The sequence below is a fragment of the Dreissena polymorpha genome, chromosome 3 (genome assembly GCF_020536995.1).
Source record: "Dreissena polymorpha isolate Duluth1 chromosome 3, UMN_Dpol_1.0, whole genome shotgun sequence".
Classification (NCBI taxonomy): domain Eukaryota; kingdom Metazoa; phylum Mollusca; class Bivalvia; order Myida; family Dreissenidae; genus Dreissena; species Dreissena polymorpha.
Genome location: NC_068357.1, coordinates 2,898,811 through 2,919,382, shown reverse-complemented (window position 1 = coordinate 2,919,382; position 20,572 = coordinate 2,898,811). Strand labels below are relative to the sequence as shown.

The 20,572-nt window shown below is 38.6% G+C and overlaps 2 protein-coding genes across 2 annotated transcripts in view; one reads left to right on the top strand and one right to left on the bottom strand.

Annotated features, from left to right (window-relative positions):
• Nucleotides 1-793, top strand: part of LOC127875083 (uncharacterized) — a 9,288-nt gene extending 8,495 nt beyond the window's left edge. Inside the window, exon 5 of the mRNA XM_052419901.1 lies at nucleotides 786-793. Within this exon, the coding sequence (XP_052275861.1) occupies nucleotides 786-793 (8 nt within the window). The remainder of the gene's footprint in view (nucleotides 1-785) is intronic.
• Nucleotides 794-801: 8 nt separating this feature from the next.
• On the bottom strand, nucleotides 802-3,775 carry LOC127875082 (uncharacterized). Its single transcript, XM_052419900.1, has 4 exons — nucleotides 3,679-3,775; nucleotides 2,759-2,821; nucleotides 1,086-1,246; nucleotides 802-947 (listed from the first exon to the last, which is right to left on the bottom strand). The coding sequence occupies exons 1-4, from the start codon at nucleotides 3,714-3,716 to the stop codon at nucleotides 802-804; spliced, it is 408 nt and encodes a 135-aa protein (XP_052275860.1). The 5' UTR covers nucleotides 3,717-3,775.
• Between the last annotated feature and the right edge of the window lie 16,797 nt (nucleotides 3,776-20,572).

Below are 20,572 nucleotides of genomic sequence, written 5' to 3'. Positions count from 1 at the left end.
GACAATATGTTTCACGTTCTGAGAAAACTGGGCATAATGCATGTGCGTAAGTGTCGTCGCCAGATTAGCCCTGTGCAGTCCGCACAGGCTATCAGGGACGACACTTCCGCCTAAACTTGATTTTATGTAAGGAGGGACTTCATTGAAACTAAAAATACCATAAAAGCGAAAGTTTCGTCCCTGATTAGCCTGTGCGGACTGCACAGGCTAATCTGGGATAACACTTTACGCACATGCATTAAGCCCAGTTTTCTCAGAACGCGACTCATATTATATTTACATACAGCGTCAAAATCATCGTTGTACAATGTTATAACACAAACTATACAATTTTTATAATACACCTTTAGCGGTTTTTTATTTTAGTAATAGTCTAAAAATAAACTTTTTTGTTCTTTTAGATTTTGTTATTTTACATTTAGGCGACTGGCATTTTTGGACATGCTGTATTCTTGCTTGTTGTATGGTAAGCACACTAGTAACTTTTTAGTTTGTTTCCTTTCTTGTTTACATTTTGACGTTTCTTGTTTTTGAATTTTGACGTCATAATATGTTAAATGTCTGTAATAGAGCTTTTTCTTGTAGTGAATTTTGTCGTCATAATATCTAAATGTCAGTATTTAAGAGTTTTATACTAGTTTGAATTTGACGTCATAAAAAGTTCAATGTCAGTGTAACAAAAGCTTCTTCTTCGTCTAAAATTTGACGTCATAATATTTTTTAATGTCAGTGTATTAATAGCTTTGTTTTTTTTGAGTTTTGACTCATAATATGTTCAATGTCAGTGTATTAGAGCTTTCTCTATTTTGAATTTGTGTTCAATGTCTGTGTAATAAGAGCCTTATATAAAAGAAACAGGGCAGTGGCCCGACTCACGTATAATACCAACCACTTTATCAATAAAAATGTAAGTATACCCACATGTATCTGCATTCGTTGTGGATGCCCTACAACAAAAATGGATAATATTTTGAGTCGTGAATATACAACAGTACTGTTTCAATCTGGCTGATATTTGAGAACGGGCAGATAATACTCAGACGCCATCATTACAATATTATATGATAACGTTGTAGCAAAATTACCAGACTGAACGGTATTAATTGTTCGCGACACAGGCGTAGATTGTCCTAATTCAAAAAGCGAAGCTTCGATGAGGACAGGCGAGGGAGCATTGGTGATCTGGACGGAGATATCCAGCGGGTATCCCGGAATTAAGGAACGTGGAAGTGACACATAGTATGACCTGAAATGTATTGCATCCTGGGATGAATATTTTATATTCCCTACAATGTAAGATCTTGGAAAATACACGTAATAAGTCCAAAAAAGTATTGGGTCAATGAATGACGCATACTTTATCCTGAAAAGGTATTGGTTCAAGGTATGAACTAATTAATTTAACCCATTTATGCCTAGCGTCTATAAAAAAAGGCATTGGCAAACAGCGTAGACCGATATGAGACGCCACATGATGCGGCGTCTAATCAGGATCTGCGCTGTTTGCTTAAAGGAATTTCTGTCAGAAATATTCTTAATATAGAAATAAATATACTGGACATTCCTAATTTTGGAAATAAATTGAGCAAATTTAGAAGGATGGGAGAGTCCACTAGGCAAAAATGGGTTGAAAATGTATACGAAGTGGGAGTGGCTCATAGTGTGTCGTAATATAGAGGATTACGGATCGACGTAAATTATTTCCCAAAATGTAATGTATTCAACGAGTTACAAACATAACGTCATATGAGCCGCTTTCTGAGAAAACTGGTCATAATGCTTGTGCGTAAAGTGTCGTCCGCTAATCAGGGACGACACTTTCCGCTTTAATGGTATTGTTAGTTTCAGGGAAGCCCCTCCCTACCGGAAATCAAGTTTAGGCGGAAAGTGTCGTCCCTGATTAGCTTGTGCGGACTGCACAGGCTAATCTGGGATGACACTTTACGCACATGCATCAAGCCCAGTTTTCTCAGATCAAGGCTCAGATATGTATTAAGTATAGGTAGGGGCTTATAAAACGTCCTTTAAATTATTGGACTGAGGAGAGCCACATAGAAGGTCCTAACATGTTTTTGATCGAGGGAAAACATATGAGTCGCGTTCTGAGAAAACTGGGCATAATGCATGTGCGTAAGTGTCATCCCAGATTAGCCTGTGATGTCCGCACAGGCTAATCAAGGACGACACTTTCCGCCTAAACTTGATTTTCGGCAAGGAGGGACTTCCTTAAAACTTAAAATACCATAAAAGCGGAAAGTGTCGTCCCTGATTAGCCTGTGCGGACTGCACAGGCTAATCTGGGACGACACTTTACGCACATGCATTACGCCCATTTTTCTCAGAACAAGAAACATATAATATGTCATAAAATGTATTGAACTAAATAATGACACAATATATCTTTACAAGCACTCGTTCGAAGAGAAACTAGAGCCATATAGTTGTTTTCTTAAATGTATTTGATCGAGTCCGGGAACATAGCAAGTCCTGACATACATTTGAAAGAGGGACTGGTACAAAGTACGTCGTTAACGTATTGGATCGATGAAAAGACAAACAGTACGTCCTTGTATATAATTAAGTTTCATGTAAAGCAAGCTTCATTCATGTATAACACACGATTCCCTTTAAAATTTCACAAATATTATTGATTGAACAAGTTTGTTTTCACACATAAAATGAATAATGTTGTTTATTAAAGGACAAGTGCGTAAGCGTATCAGGAATTTTACACATTTTTTGTTTTCCTTTCGCTTACCCCAATATTTGTTGCGGCAGTAACCAGAAAAACAGCGACAAACATAGCGCTGGCTTTTGCAGTCTGTAGCAGAAAGAAACCACGTCGTTAGTTAACCCATTCATGCCTAGTGGTCTCTCTAATCCTTCTAAATTTGATCAATTTATTTCCAAAATTAGGGATGTCTAGTATACTTATTTCTATTTTTATAATATTTCTTACAGAAATTTTCAGCGAACAGCGCAGACCCTGATGAGACGCCGCATCATGCAGCGTCTCATCGTGGTCTACGCTGTTTGCCAAGGCCTTTTTTCTAAACGCTAGGCATAAATGGGTGAAATATAAATAAAACGGAAATCGCAGAAATATGTATACATAATCAATTTACAAAGTTTTGTCAGGATCAGTGATGTTTACTTTCATTAACAAATTTTTGTATTTAGAAATTATACTAATGGTGCTTGGTGTGAGTTAAACGTGACCGGCAGTGATTTCATTATGTAATGAATTCTCACGGTGATACATTTTTTAACTTGTTTTATTTAAACTCATTCAAATCATATTGTCAACTCTCATAATATAACACTGCTATAACATACTACATTATTTGTTTTTCAAACAAGTTTCAATAGTCAAATTTTTATATATTTTTTATAATAAACTGTATTCCTAAATGTTGTTTTACTAAGACTATAATACAATTAAATTGTCTGTAAAAGAGAATATTTTAACATACAATGCATGATCCTCAAACTTCAAATGTTTGACCTGAAGTGTATTCCTATATCTCATTCAAATATTTTGATGTCTGTATGGTGCGTTACTGGACCGCAGTTTTTCTTAGATACGCCATATTTATTAATCGTCGTCTAATACAAACAGTTTTTTTATTCTGTTTTAAAATGATTTATTTAAATAAACACTAAAATTATTTGTTTTACCTGATTCCTGCCACACTGTGAACGACTTGTGCTGGCATTTGTCCGACAAAATGATTTCGAAATGTGACTGTTCATAATATATTCTATTAGAGATAGGTGTTGACCAATTAAAAGTGTTTCTGTTACTGATAAGAAATTGAAGATATGCCATTTGTTTGTAAATTTCAATGGCTTCTTGTACGATACTCATACAATAATATGTCGCTCGGTAAATACATTAGGTTTTGATGCATTCGTTAACACGAGTAGGTGTCAATAATCCTATATTAAGCGTTCGTTTAGTAGCCAAGCTCAACTTTTATGTCGCTTTAAACGTCTATGTATGATTTCGGTTATTATTTATTTAATAAAAAAACAAGAAGCCTAAGATCAACTTAATTGCTCATCTAAATGCAATGCATCATTATACATTTTACTTAAACACAGCTATTTGAAAGTTTTCTATTAATGTTGATATCTTGATAACTGTGTATCACCTTACTAGACTCATAAGACTAAGTCCTCATATCAAACCGTTTCAATGGTAACAAGCGCGACCACACAGCTTAATTTCCTGCACCCAAAACTACGAGTCGAAGGCATATTAACACTGTAGACAAAAATCTGAACACAATGGGCTTTCATTAATATAGCGTAAATACGTAATTTTATTTCTTACAAACACCATTTACAATGCGGGAAATCACTTGGTCAGAATTAAGAAAACATGACCGCCGATGCCTCGTTTAGATTGAAAAATTGAGTGTTCAAACAGTCCTTATTACTTACTTGTTTTTAATCGGATGACGCCTATCATAGGGCCAGCCGGAAGCGGTTTCATCGAGTATCAACCGTTTCAATCTGGTTGGTCTGAGTGTGAAGATTACTCATGGAATATTTTGCGATTTCCTGAGCCGTCAATTGCTGTTGTACACGGACTTACAATAATATAAATGTTTTCACAATAAAATTAGCACTGTTTAAATACCAGTTGTGCATGTGGACGGCATTGTAACTTACAAAAAATGGATACAATCGATTGCTAATGGCGTTATTTTCAAGGGTAAAGTTGAGTTTCTATTGTTTTGGCGATTGCTGTTGAGCACGCACATGGCTGTTATACACGGACCAACTTCTAGAACAACTGTTGTTTGAGCACGCATACATGTCAAGGAATACCGTTTTCTCCCGCCGAATACGGCTAAAACAACGTCGCATTGGCATGTTCTGGTACATGTAGCGATACTATCTTACGTGAAGGCACTGAAAATGTTAATTCGTATACGAAATTGGCTATCTGGATCATCAAGATTTTATTTTCAATAGGAATTTTATTGCTAGCCTATTTTCGGCTAGCTGCTTTTTGTTATGGTTTGCGAGTATTTGAAAATGTTGTTTTTTTCTCCACATGTTTGATTTAAGAAAAATGTAGTCTGAAACAAGAAGAATTGCATGGGTTTCTATTAATGTATTGTCAACTCTTGATATATCGAAATCGAATATACATACGAAATCTATGTCAGTTGCATTAGTATAGCAACCAGATTAGGACAGGTAATGAGAATATAAATTGATTTGGGCCTTAAGGTATTTACTGCATATCATTCCCGATTATGGCAGAAGCCAATTATATCTGCCAGACTTGAGGCAAAGCCCGTTCCTCCTCTAGGTCCCGGTACAAATAGCCATGAGAGAGATATTGAAGAAAGAGGGCCATATAAATGCGTGGCAGAACTTTCTTCAGTCGGGCCCAATTTAACACGGCACATGTAAGATTGGTTGATAAATGGAGGTTTATTTGTAACGTGTCCTTAAACCAAGAACTCGGTAAATATGTTTGGTAGTAAAGTTTGTTGTTTTGGCTCATGAAAAAAATTGGTGTTGGATCAAATATGGCTTTCAAACAAGGTTTGCGAAATTAAGCTAAATTATGTTTCTCCAAGAAGTGATAGGTCAAAAAACGAATGCGACCAAGACCTTAAAACAAATGTCTGCAGCAAAAATTAAACTTTGTTCTTTAAGTAAATGAAAACTTTTCATTTGCATCTATCGCGTCTATGTGCGTAGGTATAAATTATGTGCAGCTTTCAAAAGGGTTTTGCCTTCATCATCAAATGTCAATTCAAAAAGTCGCTTAGACGAGAAGCTTGCTGGATCTTGGTTTGATTGTGATCTTGCGGGCCTTATAGAGAGGTGACTTGTAACGGACTTTTGATGGGCGTTCCACGATTACCTTTGAGGGGAGTAAGAATGTGCTTTCTCTTCAAGCCGCGAGTATTGGTGCAAGTTGTTGAATTGCTTGTACAAGCTGTAGCAGCAGTTGCAAATAAACGGCGGCGTTTTGGCTGCTGATTGCAAAGGCGAGACTTCTTCTTGGTCATCCTAAAAGCAAAAAGGGGTGTTTGTAAAACACGCATGCTCCCAAAATATATTTAGGGTAAAACAGATATATAAAGTATTGATACGTAGGTAAGAGTGATTACATGTATATATATTTGCATATAGATAATATAATATGCCAAGCGGGCGTCCCTGAATATAAGTTGACACAATGGACGAGGAAGGACCGAGCCTATGCACCGGGATCTTCTTAACTTTAGTTGTTACATAATAATTACAATTACTGTACCGAAGTGTTAATATTAAATAGTAAACGGAGGAGCTCTCATTTGTCTGAACATTATATTGCCCATCTTATGTAATAAGTGTATGTAAAATATAAACCGTAGTTGTTGAAGTGTCTTAAAGAGGCGTGAACTCCAGAAAGAAGATGCTGAGACTTTCTTCTTCTTCATTATTTTTTATCGAGTGCACCGGGATTGTCTCCCATATGGCCATCGCCCCCAGAAAGACGTGTTAGTTGGTTACGGGGGATAGTGCAAGATACAGGAGACACCCCGTTCCAGAGGTGACCCTGGGTCTTTTAGTGCCCGGTGTATAGTACACCCTAGTACACTGCAGCTCGGTTTAACGTCTCATGCGAAAGACGAGTTAGTAGGTTAGGTGCAGCGGGGGATCGAACCAGCGATCTCTGGATTATGAAGCCAGTGTGTTACCACTAGACCAAGGATCCGCTAAGACTGAGTTCTGATCCCGTATTTATAGATTCCGACTCAGTTACCATGTGACAAAATGAACCAATGAAATCCTCGGCTTTTAACAAGAAAGTGTGCTCAGGTCCATTCCTTAAATAATATAACAATCTAAACTCAACACATCATATACAGCTCTTTGGTCAAATTAACAGCTTTAACGAAAAGCAGTATTTACAAATAATCAGCTGAACATAGATATTTGAAACAAACAATCGCCGAACTTAACAAATGGTAAGGCGTATGAATAGGTGAGCCAGTAGAAACTCCGCCCCATGAGAAATAACAACTATTCATATAAATATTAACATTTCTATAATGCAACAAATGACTAGGCTGTATCTCGGCGAAACATCCAAATGCTCTCAAAGGATTAATGTTTAATTATGAAAACAATAATGCTTATACTGATCAGACGCCGAGACCTAGCTTACAGACGAAAAATAGTTCGCGCCTGAACTTTACATGGCGGTCACTTTCAAAGACGCTGACTAACAATATCTTTTACTGATTAAAAAGTAAACATTTAAAGTTATGGATCATAAAAGGGATGAATGTAATTACATTCACAAAATTAACTTCTGCAACTATTTAAAATTTAAGTTTGCAGTATAACCTACGCGACATGAAATTGACGGCCATGTTTTTTCAATTCTGATTACGTGATTCCCCTCATTGATTTATATCGTTAAGTTATTAAGAAAGACCTCGAATTTGATTGACCAACCGATTCTTATGTCAAGCAAATGTCAAGGTACAGCATTCATTTTACTGTGAATTTCTTTCAATTCTTTTTTAGTTCTATAGCTTTATCTAGAATGCGATTCCGAATATTACCTATTGATTTTCACCACAAAAACAGAAGTGGTGTCCGACCTTATTCCCTTTACAGCAATAGTTGGCGTATGTTCCGAAACGATCCCCCAAAAGAATATCATTGTCTGCAACAGGCATTTCAATTAAAACAAAAAATGTCTTTAAAAAAGATAGTTGGCGTATATCCTAACTTTGAAATAAGGTAGAAAATTTATGTATTTAAGTTTTCAATTAGAAACAAAGGTTTAAGTATTGTTTTGTGTTTCTGCCTTTAAAATCGCATATATAGCGCATAAAAAGTTTGTCGTTTTAATACTGTACGTATATTAATGTACGTAATAGTGTAGTACGGGTCAATTGTTATCTCCCTGTTTATATAGTACATATATACAATATATCTACTTTTGGTGTGAATTCTAACCTCTCTCTATAGTGTGCGTTTACCCATAAAAGCTGATGCAATACCTGTACTTGGTATGTCCAATAATAATCAAGAATTAGTCCGCTGCAAGATGTTCATTCATTTGTCATTCGATTTAACTTGTTTCGTTTCATCGTAAATGTACTGACTTCGCTTGCATTTGCCAAGACCGTCAAGTGGACGTTAGTCTGTTTGTAAAATATTGTCATTGTTTTGTTGATGTTTTTCCGTTATGACTTTATTGGTCTACGTCTCCAATAAAATGGAAATAATTACCCATGGACTTGGTTTACCATCTGCCCCAACTCCCATACTCACTACAATAGTGTTTGTAGATACAAGTTATACAACGTGTGATCACATCATGTGTCCACGCATGGCTTATTGTGAATGTATTTCTTCGTCATCGAACTAAATGATTGTCGATAAAGGCGCAGTTTTATCAATAATAAAAATAACATTGTTACATCCGCGTCTTGCGAAAATTGGTCTTATGGCAAATGCGACCTACGTATCTCAAGTTCAGTATTCGCACTTGCGCAGTCTGGTCAGGGGCTACCCTTTCGCTATAAAAAAGGACGAAATGTTTCGTGGTATCTCCTGAGTATCCACCTCAGTATGCATATCCTTACAAGACTGTGCGGATGCGCACGCTGGACTGGAGCTTCGATGGCAGCATATTGCAGAATTCCTATTTTCGCATGACGCGCGTCTTTACTAATGTGAATGCGTTTTGTAAATTGAATTTTTAGAAAATTGAAGTCACACTGTGTTATTTATTGCAAACTTGCAAATGTCTATAACTAATTCTGTTTTGCAGGAAATATTTTCAGACAGACTGGCCGCGTACGTCACACATGTGTGGCTAGATGATTAAACTATTTCCCCTCTATCATGGACACTATAATATTTCGGTAGTTTTGTCACTCAATGCAAAACAAATGACATATAACGATAGCTTTTCTTTCATTTCTTCCCCTAAAATTTGTGTTATTTGATATCTTGAGAGCAATACTGTGTTCCCCTGACGATTTACTGACCCAGCACTGACCCTGAAAGTCTTTGGCATGGAATTTACTGCTTATGCGTAATTGTAAATTTGCCAAAATGAACAGTAAGTAGCCCGCACTTCCCTACACTGATTAGTGTTACATCCTATACTACAAAGACGCTGTGGTTTTGCCAATGTTCAGGGGGATTATGCTCAAATAAGCCGATGGAATTAATGGAGTGTATTCATTCGGGTCTGCTGGCGTTATGTAAACTTCATATAAGTTAAAAATATGGGTTATACAGCTACGCCGAAAAAACTTCTTAAGAGAAACCTCCAGCAGTCTTAAATGTCGCAATGAGAGGGGCTAATGTACGACCTGGACTTCGAGCTAAAGAAGAGTAACATTATATTCTACATTTTAACTGAACTGTTGCGTCGTTACTTATTTAAGCCAATTTTCATACAATATACGACATATTCTATGTTATGCTTATAGAAATAATTGAAAAATAAAGTAGTGTAATTAATGCCTGACCATTGCGGAGTACGAGGCATTTCAAGTTGAACAGTATCAAATGTGTTTTCACTTGATTTATTTATAAACGTCTTTAAAACATCCAAATGATAATAATTGCTATTTCAATAAGTTCAAGAAAATTGAATCCCTTTAGTCTCATTAGAGAATAACAACAGACGTATATGTAATTTACACAACGTACATTCGGAAACTCAGTTTTTAGTGGACAGAACAAATAACGTCAATAGTGTTGTTTTAAAAATCGGTCTGCAGAGTGCAACTTTTCACCAAATCACTCGCAAAGCTAGTATTGGAGGCAAAATGTCATATCTGTTTAGTATTTTCTTCGAAATACAATAGTTTTACACTCAAACCGCATACTTTTAATAACATTATGCATAATGAAAACAGTCTACTGCGTGTTACGTTAAAATCGCACAATACAGCTTTCCTTATAGGTCAGCAAATAAATACATGCAGTCGCGAAGACGCAGCGGTCCCTGAAAATAAACTCTGAAATACACACATTCCGTCGGTACACGCGCGCGTCACAGCAGCTGAGGCAAGTAATTAGCAACGTTGATAACAGCCGACTCCGTACCAGATAAACGGCTACACTTGCCGAAAAGCCATAAGACCCATTTTTGCAACACGCGGCTCTGAAAGTGTGTTTTGAATGTGTCAACAGAAAACTGCGTGTTATTCAAAAATTAATATATTTTAGTGGTTGAAAAATAAACTAATAATCAGCCATGTGAGGAGGCATATGATGTGATCTCCGGTAGTATAAATTTTATTTACGAACATCACGTGTGGTTTGAATATACGTCCATTCAATAACACACATTTCATGCGGTGAATATTCGACTAACAGGTGACAAAAAATGTAAACCTTTGTTTTTAATTTAATAATTTAAAAAAGTATTTTTTTTCTATCTTTATTTCAAAGGCAGGATATACGTCGAATGTATTCACGGCATGAAATGTGTGTTACTAAGTGCACGAATATGTAGTTTTTGTTTAATTTACGAAATTCCTATTCAACTTAAAATCACGATGTTTCCTTAAATTAATGTGAGCTTTATCGTCGTTCTAATGTCTGTTGACATGTCGGTATCATTTTCATTCACGCAAATGTGTTTGACCAAATATCCTTTATTACGAGAATGATATGTTGAACGTTTAATGGCACGAAGGTTTATCATGAAATCTGAATTACAGCATGTCCATTAAATTATCGATACCCTTAAAACATTTTTGTTTAAACTAGGCTTCATCTTTGTAATCATTGTGGAATTTGTGTGAATCCTGTATAAATTATAAAAGAAATTATAAATCAATATCATTTTCCTCGTTGGTGTTATTGCAAAATTTCAACACTGTAGAGAATTAGAAGTAAATTACATGGGTGCTTGAAGTTTTCGTTGCCGTTCGATTGGAAAATGTCGAACTTCATGTCCTGTGACTGTAATACTAAATCAATTCAAAGAGCGAGCAACTGTAGTGCCTTTAGCGCTTTGATTTAATAAATATTATTACCAACGATTCAATAATTGTATTAGGTGATATGTTTATTCTGAGTTGGTCGCTCACGTAAGAGCCACGTAAGAATAGAACTACACAATACTTTCTTAGGTATACTTAAATTAAGCAACCACTTTTGTGTTGAGAATTCATAAATTATTGAAATATTTACCATATTTTAAACACGATATTTAAGTTATAACTTATTGTTGTTTTAGTTATAGACAAGTATGTGACGAATCAATACATAAATATCAATGCCCAATACTATCTTCTTTAGTATGACTCAACATAATAAGCCTGAGTGGGGAATACATTTGCTAAACAGTCAAAAATGCTATTAAATTCGATTTCAAATGATACCCGGTCAAATAAAATGGGGGTACGTCTCATCTACAGCCACCCCGCACCACAAGCCTTTTCTACTTACTTACCATTTTCCAGGTAAATGATTTCTTGTGGCCTCCCAAAACGTAATAGTAGTAGTGGTTAAAGTAGAAGTAGTAGTAGTAGAAGTAGTAGTAGTAATAGTAGTAGTAGTAGTAGTAGTAGTAGTAGAAGTAGTAGTAGTAGAAGTAGTAGTAGTAGTAGTAGTAGTAGTAGTAGTAGTAGTAGTAGTAGTAGTAGTAGTAGTAGTAGTAGTAAAGTAGTAGTAGTCGTACAGTGGTAGTAGTAATAGTAGTAGTAGCCGTAGTAGTAGTAGTTGTAGTGCGTAGTAGTAGTAGTCGTAGTTACGTAGTGGTAGTAGTAGCAGTCGTCGTAGTCGTCGTCGTCGTCGTCTCGTCTCGTCGTCGTAGTCTAGTAGTCATCGTTGTAGTAGTCGTCGTCGTCTCTATAAGTCGTAGTCGTCCCGTCGTCGTCGTCGTCTAGTCGTCGTAGTCGTTCGTCGTTCTCTCGTCCTCGTCTACGTCTCGTCGTCGTCGTCGTCGTCGTCGTCTCGTCGTCTCGTCGCGTCGTCGTCGTCGTCGTAGTTAGTAGTCGTCGTCGTCGTGGATTCGTAGTCGTCTTCGTGTAGTAGTAGTGAGAGTCGTATTAGTTGTTTTTGTTGTTTGTTGTCGTTGTCGTAGTCTTAGTCGCAGTAGTAGTCGTAGTAGTAGTCGTCTCGTCGAGTAGTCGTATAGTAGAGTAGTAGTAGTAGTAGTCGTAGTAGTAGTAGTCTACGTATCGTCGTCGTCTAATTAGTAGTAGTCGTATAGTCGTCGTAGTCGTATAGTCGTCGTCGTCGTATAGTAGGAGTAGTCGTCGTCGTAGTAGTATTTTGTTTGTTGTTGTTGTTGTTTTTTGTAGTTGTAGTTTCGTCTAGTCGTCTAGTAGTCGTCGTCGTAGTAGTAGTAGTCGTAGTCGTCTTGTATCGAAGTAGTATATCTATAGTCGAAGTATAGAGTCGTAGTCGTCTCGTCGTCGTAGTAGTAGTCGTGGTCGTCGTCGTCGTCCATCGTCGTAGTCTTCGTCGTCTGTTGTCGTTGTCGTAGTAGTCGTCGTTTCGTCGTCGTCGTAGTGGTCGTCGTAGTCGTCGTCGTCGTCTCCTTCGTCGTCGTCTCGTCGTCTCGTCGTCGTCGTCCCCGTCGTCGTCGTCGTCGTCGTCGTCGTAGTCGCCGTCTCCGTCCTCCGTCGTCTTCGTCTCTTCGTCGTCGTCGTCGTCGTCGTCGTCGTCGTCGTCGTCGTCGTCGTCCGTCGTCGTCTCGTCGTCGTTCGTCGTCGTCTTCGTCGTTCGTTGTTGTCCTCGTCGCCGTCGTCGTTTGTCGTCGTCGCCGTCTCTTGTTCGTTCTGTTTCCTTCGTCGTCGTCGTCGTCGTCGTCTCCGTGTCGTCGTCGTCCGTCTTCGTCGTCCGTCTCGTCGTTTCGTCAGTCGTCGTCGTCGTAGTCGTCGTCCGTCGTCGTCGTCGTCGCCGTCGTCGTCGTCGCTCCGTCGTCCGTCAGTCGTCGTCGTCGATCGTCGTCGGCAGTCGTCCGTCGTCGTCGTCGTCGTTGTTGTTGTTGTTGTTGTTGTTGATTGTTGGTCGTTGTCGTCGTCCAGTCGTCTCGTCGTCGTCGTCGGTCGTCGTCGTCGTCGTCGTCGTGCGCCGTCGTGTCGTCGTCGTCTCAGTCGCCGTCGTCGCCGTCGTCGTCGGTCGTTTGTTGTTGTTCTTGTTGTGTTGTTGTGTCGTTGTCGTATCGTCGTCCGTACGTCGTCGTAGTCGTGTCTCAGTTCTTGTCGTCTCCCGTCGTCGTCGTCGTCGTCTTCTCCGTAGCCGTAGTAGTCTTCGTCGTCTCTCGTCGTCGTCGTCGTCTTCGTATCGTCGTCGCCGTCCCCGCCTTCGTCGTAGTCGTCGTCGTCGTAGCCGTCGTCGTCGTCGTCGTCGTCGTGTCGTCGTCGTCGTCGTCGTAGTCGCGTCGTCGCCGTCCCGCGTCGTCTCTCGTCGTCGTCGTCGTCATTCGTCGTCGTCGCCGTCGCCGTCGTCCGTCGTCGTCGTCGTCGTCGTCGTCTCGTGTCTCGTCGTCGTCGTCGTCGTCGTCGTCGCGTCGTCGTAGTATCGTACGTCGTCCCCTCCCCGTCTCGTCGTCGTCGTCGTAGTCGTTCCCGCGTAGTCGTAGTAGTAGTAGTAGTCGTAGTAGTCGCCGTAGTCCCGTCGTCGTCGTCGTCCTCGTCGTAGTCGTCGTCGTCGTCGTCTAGTCGTAGTCGTCGTCGTCGTCGTCGTGTTCTTACGTCGCCGTCGTCGTCGTCTAGTCGTCGTCGTCGTCGTCGTGGTCTAGTCGTCGTCGTCGTCGTCGTCAGTAGTCGTCGTCGTCGTCGTCGTCGTCGTCGTCGTCGTCGTAGTCTCGTGTCGTCGTCGTTTCGTAGTAGTCGTAGTCGTCCTCGTGTCGTCGTCGTCGTCGTAGTCGTCGTCGTAGTCGTCGTCGTCGTCGTCGTCGTCCCCGTCGTCTTAGCCGTCGTCGCCCCCGTCGTCGCCGTCGTCGTAGTCTTCGTTCGTCGTCGTCGTGTCTTCGTTCTCGTCGTCGTCGTCGCCAGTCGTCGTCGTCGTCGTCGTCGTCTCGTCGTCGTTCGTCGTAGTCGTCGTCGTCGTCGTGGTTTTGTAGTCGTCGTCGTCCTCGTCGTTGTCTCGCCTTGTCGTCGTCGTAGTTTTTGTTGTTGTCGTCCTCGTTGTCCTCGTCGTCGTTGTTGTCGTCGTCGTCCTCCTCGTCGTCGTTGTTGTTGTTGTCTTGGTCGTCGTCGTCGTTGTTGTCGTCGTCGTCGTCGTTCGTCGTCGTCGTCGTCCTCGTCGTCGTCGTCGTCGTTTTCGTCGTCGTCGTGTCGCCGTCGTCGTAGTCGTCGTAGTCGTCGCCGTCGTTGTAGTGGGCGTTTGTCGTCGTCGTCGTCGTCGTCGTCGTAGAAGTCGCCGTCGTCGCCGTCGTCGTCGTCTTTCGTCGTCGTCGTAGAAGTCGTCGTCGTAGTCGTCGTCGTCGTGTAGTCCCGTCGTCGTAGTCGTCGTCGTAGTAGTAGTCGTCGTCGTCGTCTTCGTCGTCGTCGAAGTCGTAGTTCCCGCCGTAGTCGTAGCCGTCGTCGTCGTCGTAGTCGTCCCCGTCGTCGTAGTCGTCGTAGTAGTCGTCGTAGTAGTCGTCGTCGTCGTCGTAGTATAAGTAGTAGTCGTCGTCGTCTCGTAGTCGTAGTAGTAGTCTAGTAGTAGTCGTGGTACGTCGTAGTCGTCGTAGTCGTGTAGTAGTCGTAGTAGTCGTCGTCGTAGTCGTCGTCGTCGTTCGTCGTCGTCGTAGTCGTCGTCGTCGTCTTCGTCGTAGTAGTCGTCGTAGTAGTCGTAGTAGTAGTAGTCGTCGTCGTCGTCGTCGTAGTCTCCTAGTCCTCGTCGTAGTCGTCTCGTAGTTCGTCGTAGTCGTCGTCGTCGTCCCCGTCGTCGTCGCCGTCGTCGAAGTCGTCCCGTCGTCGTACGTCGTATTCGTCGTTCGTAGTAGTAGTGTCGTAGTCGTCGTCGTAGTCGTCGTAGTCGCCGTCGTCGTCGTCGTATACGTCGTCCTAGTCGAAGTTCGTCTTCGTCGTCGCCGTAGTAGTCGTAGTAGTAGTCGTCGTCGTCGTAGTAGTCTTGTGTTGTCGTAGTCGTCCTCGTCGTTGTAGTCCTTGTCGTCGTAGTAGTCGTTGTTTTTGTCGTAGTAGTTGTAGTAGTAGTAGTAGTTTCGTAGTAGTAATAGTAGTAGTAGTTGTTGTTGTTGTTGTAGTAGTAGTAGTAGTAGTAGTAGTAGTAGTAGTAGTAGTAGTCGTAGTAGTAGTAGTAGTAGTAGTAGTAGTAGTAGTAGTAGTAGTCGTAGTAGTAGAAGTAGTAGTAGAAGTAGAGTCGTTGTAGTGGGAGTTTGTAGTCTAGTAGTAGTAGTAGTAGTCGTCGTAGTAGTAGTAGTTGTAGTAGTAGTAGTCGTAGTAGTAGTAGTAGTCGTAGTAGTAGTAGTAGTTAATAGTAGTAGTAGTAGTAGTAGTAGAAGTCGTAGTAGTAGTAGTAGTAGAAGTCGTAGTAGTAGAAGTAGTAGTAGTAGTAGTAGTAGTAGTAGTAGTAGTAGTAGTAGTAGTAGTAGTAGTAGTAGTAGTAGTTGTTGTTGTTGTAGTAGTTGTTGTAGTAGTACACTCGCGTTTACTAAAATCTTATGTTATTAAGGAATTCTTCTTGATAAATATGATGATACATTGCTGCATGGTAGACGGAATGGACCAATTAGCAATACTATCTACTACAATTCTTCTGGGAGGAAACTTCGTGACAGGCTTATTTATCTGCTTCATGAAAAACATGTATTTTTCTAAAGAACTGTCATCGCTGGTAACATAAAAATAGCATGGTTTCTTAGCTGATGCAAACTGTTTTGAGAACAAACCCACCGCTACATAGGTACTCTTACAAACGGTGATATTATAATCGGTAATCCGAAGTGATCAACTGCCTGGATTGTCAACATATTAAATGATAAATGGCGTGCCATTAAACAATTTGTGAAATGCTCTTTAAATATCAAAAATAACATAAATGCTTGCATCAAATATTTTATTCATCTGATCTTCCACTCGAATAATAATATGAAAGTGTGTCGGCAGGATTTCGTGCAATGGGCATCTTAAAGATCTCCCAAGAAATAATCGACATGATCATAAAGTCTGGTTTTGTGTTCCACTTAACAATACATTAAACGATCTGATAACAAATACGTGATTGCAAAACTAAAAGAGCTATTTGTAATGGCATGGCTGTTTTGAACTTTGTTCTTGTTTTAAGAAATGCCACACACATACCATTTAATAACCAATAGCTCCCCTTATATGTGTAAATACAGAATGCAGTATATGCCCATATATATAACCAATATTCGTTTGTTTCGTCATGACTTCTATGCCGGCTAAATGCGATGCTGATTTCTTGTTGTTTCTTAATGAACACAAAAATATACGCAATACTTATGCTAGTTTGTGATATCAATTAATAATTTTGAGCTTTTCAAAATATAATGTCCCTTTTGTGATACGAAATCGATTACATGTATACATTTCGCCAGGTTAACTTTTTGATTTTCTACCTAAATATGGTTAAAACTTTTATATAATTAACATCGAAGTCCCACAAAGACACTAACATTAGTAAGCAATTAAAATCTATGCAGATGGAACTGTTCAATGAACACTCGGTTTTAAAACACGCATACCTGCGATCACATGAATTTATTCCAACAAATTTATTAAACTTTATATTTTTGTATCAATATCATGAGTTCGCAAGTATCCACCGCGTGTAGAAAAACGGGCATGAACTCGATGATTAAGAACCATTATGTTTGTATAGTGTTTTGCATAAAACTGTTGTTTTAGTTAGAGTCTTGAGATTATAAGTAACTTCCCTAATTGTCGTATCGATTTACGACTGAACATGGGCTATAAGAAATTTGCATAATTAGGTTTTAGAAACAAATTGCAGTACCGATCTTTGTCTTACTGGGAATGGTACTTGACAAATTTTGGAAAGTGTATCATTTTGATTGTTGCTCTGACATAGAATGCAGCTCTCCATAGTGTTTCAAACTTTTCACATTGACAAAAACTAAGTGTTATAAGCTAAGTCATAACCGTCTCGTCTAAATTCAAAAACAATATGTGTTTCTTTGTGTTTATTGTTGTAGTTTCTTGTGTGAAAATGCAATACTTGTTTATTTTCATTTGCATAATTGGACAATAGCAGGTCCATTTAATTTGAATGTATAGATATCAAACGAAAAAAAAAACTAACAGTATATGCACACACAGCTTTACGTAGACAATTCATTATTGCATACACGTGATCAAAATAAAAATGCAATCGATGATAACGTTGTTGTTGTTGTTGTTTTTGTCAAAGTCAACCTATTATGATTCCGAATATGAATATCAAATAAATGGACGTAATAACATATTTACAAAGGACTATAATAACAATATCAATAAAACGAGGATTCGACTGTCGATCCGTAAATACTTTAATGTTCAAATGGCTCTAGGCTGTATTGCATGATTGGGGTTTCTTAATATTACCATAATGAATCTCTTAATTAAAGGGACTTTTTCACAGATTTTGGCATGTATTGACGTTTGTCATTAAATGGTTTTTATTGGTAAATGTAAACATTGGATCTAAAAGGTTCCAGTGAAAAAAGAACAAGAATAAAAAAAAATAAAGTAGCCCTCAAATGGGCTCGAACCACTGACCCCTTGAGTCCAAGAGTAAAAGTCTACTGCTTAGACCACTCGGCCATACGTGATCACACAATGGGGGATGTATTTTATACTTTATATATAAACTTTATAGTTCCACAAAATATAACGGTAACAACAGAAATCTCCAAATTATTCAATCGTTTCGCGTTGCAACGCTTTATTTTTTTCAGGTTTATAAATCGTCAAAAGATGCATATAATGGATATTTTAGATCATGGTTAATGTTCAGTATTACTGTTTCCTCACAAATATCATAACTAAAACGAAAATTTGCAAATCTGAAACAACACTTTTTAATTTTGTCAATTTACCAAAACGTGAGAAATGAACGTTAGCTATGATGTATGAGTGTACGTCATAAACGGAATTGCTTTCTACACATCTTTAGAGTTTATATACGTGTATTGGTCAACATTTCAATACACGTATGTGTCCAACGTAAATCGAAAAAAACGCGACTAAAATTCCGGAAACTAATTTTAGAGTTTCATTATTCCTACATGAAAGCAGCAAATTTAAAGTGCTAAAAATACAGTAACGCAAAATAGCTTATACAAGAAATATCATCTAACCAGTAAGTGGGTTTCAGAAGATGTATGCGCATGCGCTCAGTTATTCGATATGTTATCGTAAAGGTTTCATTTGTGTCGCGCTTAATATTTTGTTAAGCTATAATGCTACCATTAAAGATTGTCTGACGGAAATGAGCCTTCCCGAAGTAAAAAAAAATGTACAACTTACATAAAGCATCACGCGCTTTAATGTCCAATCAGCGACCGCTGTTCACTTTTAGTAGTCTCTTTTTCGTCAGGAAAATACAACAGCAGAGCGGAGTGTAATTTCCGGGAAAACGACTAAAAGAATGTACATTCTTTTAGTGTCAATGTCGGACTTTCGTTGCAGTGAAGGAGGCAATCTACAGTGTTTTAGCCTCTTCCTCTCAAGTACGAAGAGATACGCCACTATCTTGGAAGCATATATACATTGTAACAAACTTTTGACATTAATGTAAGGAATTTCTATAAAAGACATGAATTACACATAAAACACACCAGTTATCACCCCCAAACTATCGCATAGCAGGACTTGTAACGATAAGTGGTGATTGTTTTGATTTACATCATCTCTGAAATGATCATTTCATATATTTTTACAATAAAACTGTAAACATACGGCAGTTGGGTATATTTTTAGTTTACTCGTTTATACGCTTTGATTACTTTTGTAATTTGTAATCTTTATATCTAATGCAGTAAATAAAATAAGGAAAATAACAACTACGATACGAATTGTGACACTACCACAATATTTACGTGACTTTGACGATACATGCTTTATCATAAACATTATTTGCATCGAAACCTGTTTAACAAGCCAACATAAATAATTATATCAAACATAAAAGAAGAAATACATCATTTACATGCAAGTATTGAAGGTATGCATGAAATGTTGAGGTTAAAATAGGTTGCTCAAGTGAGAAGCTCGACTTTGACTTACACGTATACTGGACGTCACTTATTGTCGTCAGATGGGTTCAAGTAATTAAAATAATTATATTGGCCTTATTGATCAAATCCCTTAACTCATTTAATTCAGTAAGTGAGTATGACGTAGTGTCTATACATAAATCATCTATGTTTGATTGTCTGCTTAGTACAATGCTATTTACAATTGTCATTGGAACTTATTATTGAGAATAAAATCAACAGCGCTTTGTTATCTAATGTTACAAGAAAGTTAAACAGCAAGAAACAAATGACATTTATAGTGACTTAATCATTTATTAAATACGTGATACCTAAAGTACGTTTTTTATTGAAAAGTTGTGTGTTGCTGTTGATAGTAGGCTTTCCATATCCTAAGTCCCACCTCAATTTAATCTATCTTAAGATAAGAGTGACCAGTTACCGAATTACTCATATGGCCAAGACTAAAACGTAAATATAGAAATTGTAACTTATTATGAGAATGTAATACTTAAGGCGGGATTATTTTCATTCAATTGCTTAATAATAAAACTGGACGTCCTTTAAATATAAATGGTTTGACTTAATTTTAATGTACAAAAAAACTATCGAAAAGGTCCGCTGTGCATTATATACTATGATTGTTTGCAGTAATTAACATGTATTCAATTCGGTGTGATCGACCGCTGCCGTTCCTGTTATACATGGCAGTACCTTGATGGTAATCAATGAACTCCTGTAGCTATCCACAACGTTTCTTCTGTTATCTCCTTGACGCTGTTTCATATCACAGGTCTATGAAATGGCTCATCCCCTTTATAATTCGTTCGCTACATCAAATCCTTACAATATGGCACTGTCTTGTTAAACCAATGCCTAAATTGGATTGTATAGGCCAATTTAACATGTGATGCTTTTAGGTAGTTTCAAGCTGGCGTTTTGTCATTTATTTATTTCAAAAGTAAATATGCGTAATGTGAGTGAACAATCGAACAAAGTCGATATGTATTCGCAGTTTTTTTAACAAAAAGAACTGTTACATATGTATGTCCCCAAAGTAATCACCGATGTAACAGACGATATAGATTATTAAGTGCACCTTCTCTAGTGCATGGCGTGTATGGAACTACAAGCTACATGTATCTCAACTCATCGAAGGTTTTTATCGTATGTCGTAAAAAAGCATCGTTCCGTAGAAGTACGCGCTGGAAGGAAATGTGCCGACTATACTTTGAATAAAACTATAGTGACCGCATTTACTAACGCTCAGTATTATATAACCCAATAGGCATGTTGCGTATTTACATTGTTCAGTGCATGCTTCTTATATATCATCTTATAAGCATAAATCGAATGCAAACAATTCAACTCCTTGGTATTTATTATTTATTC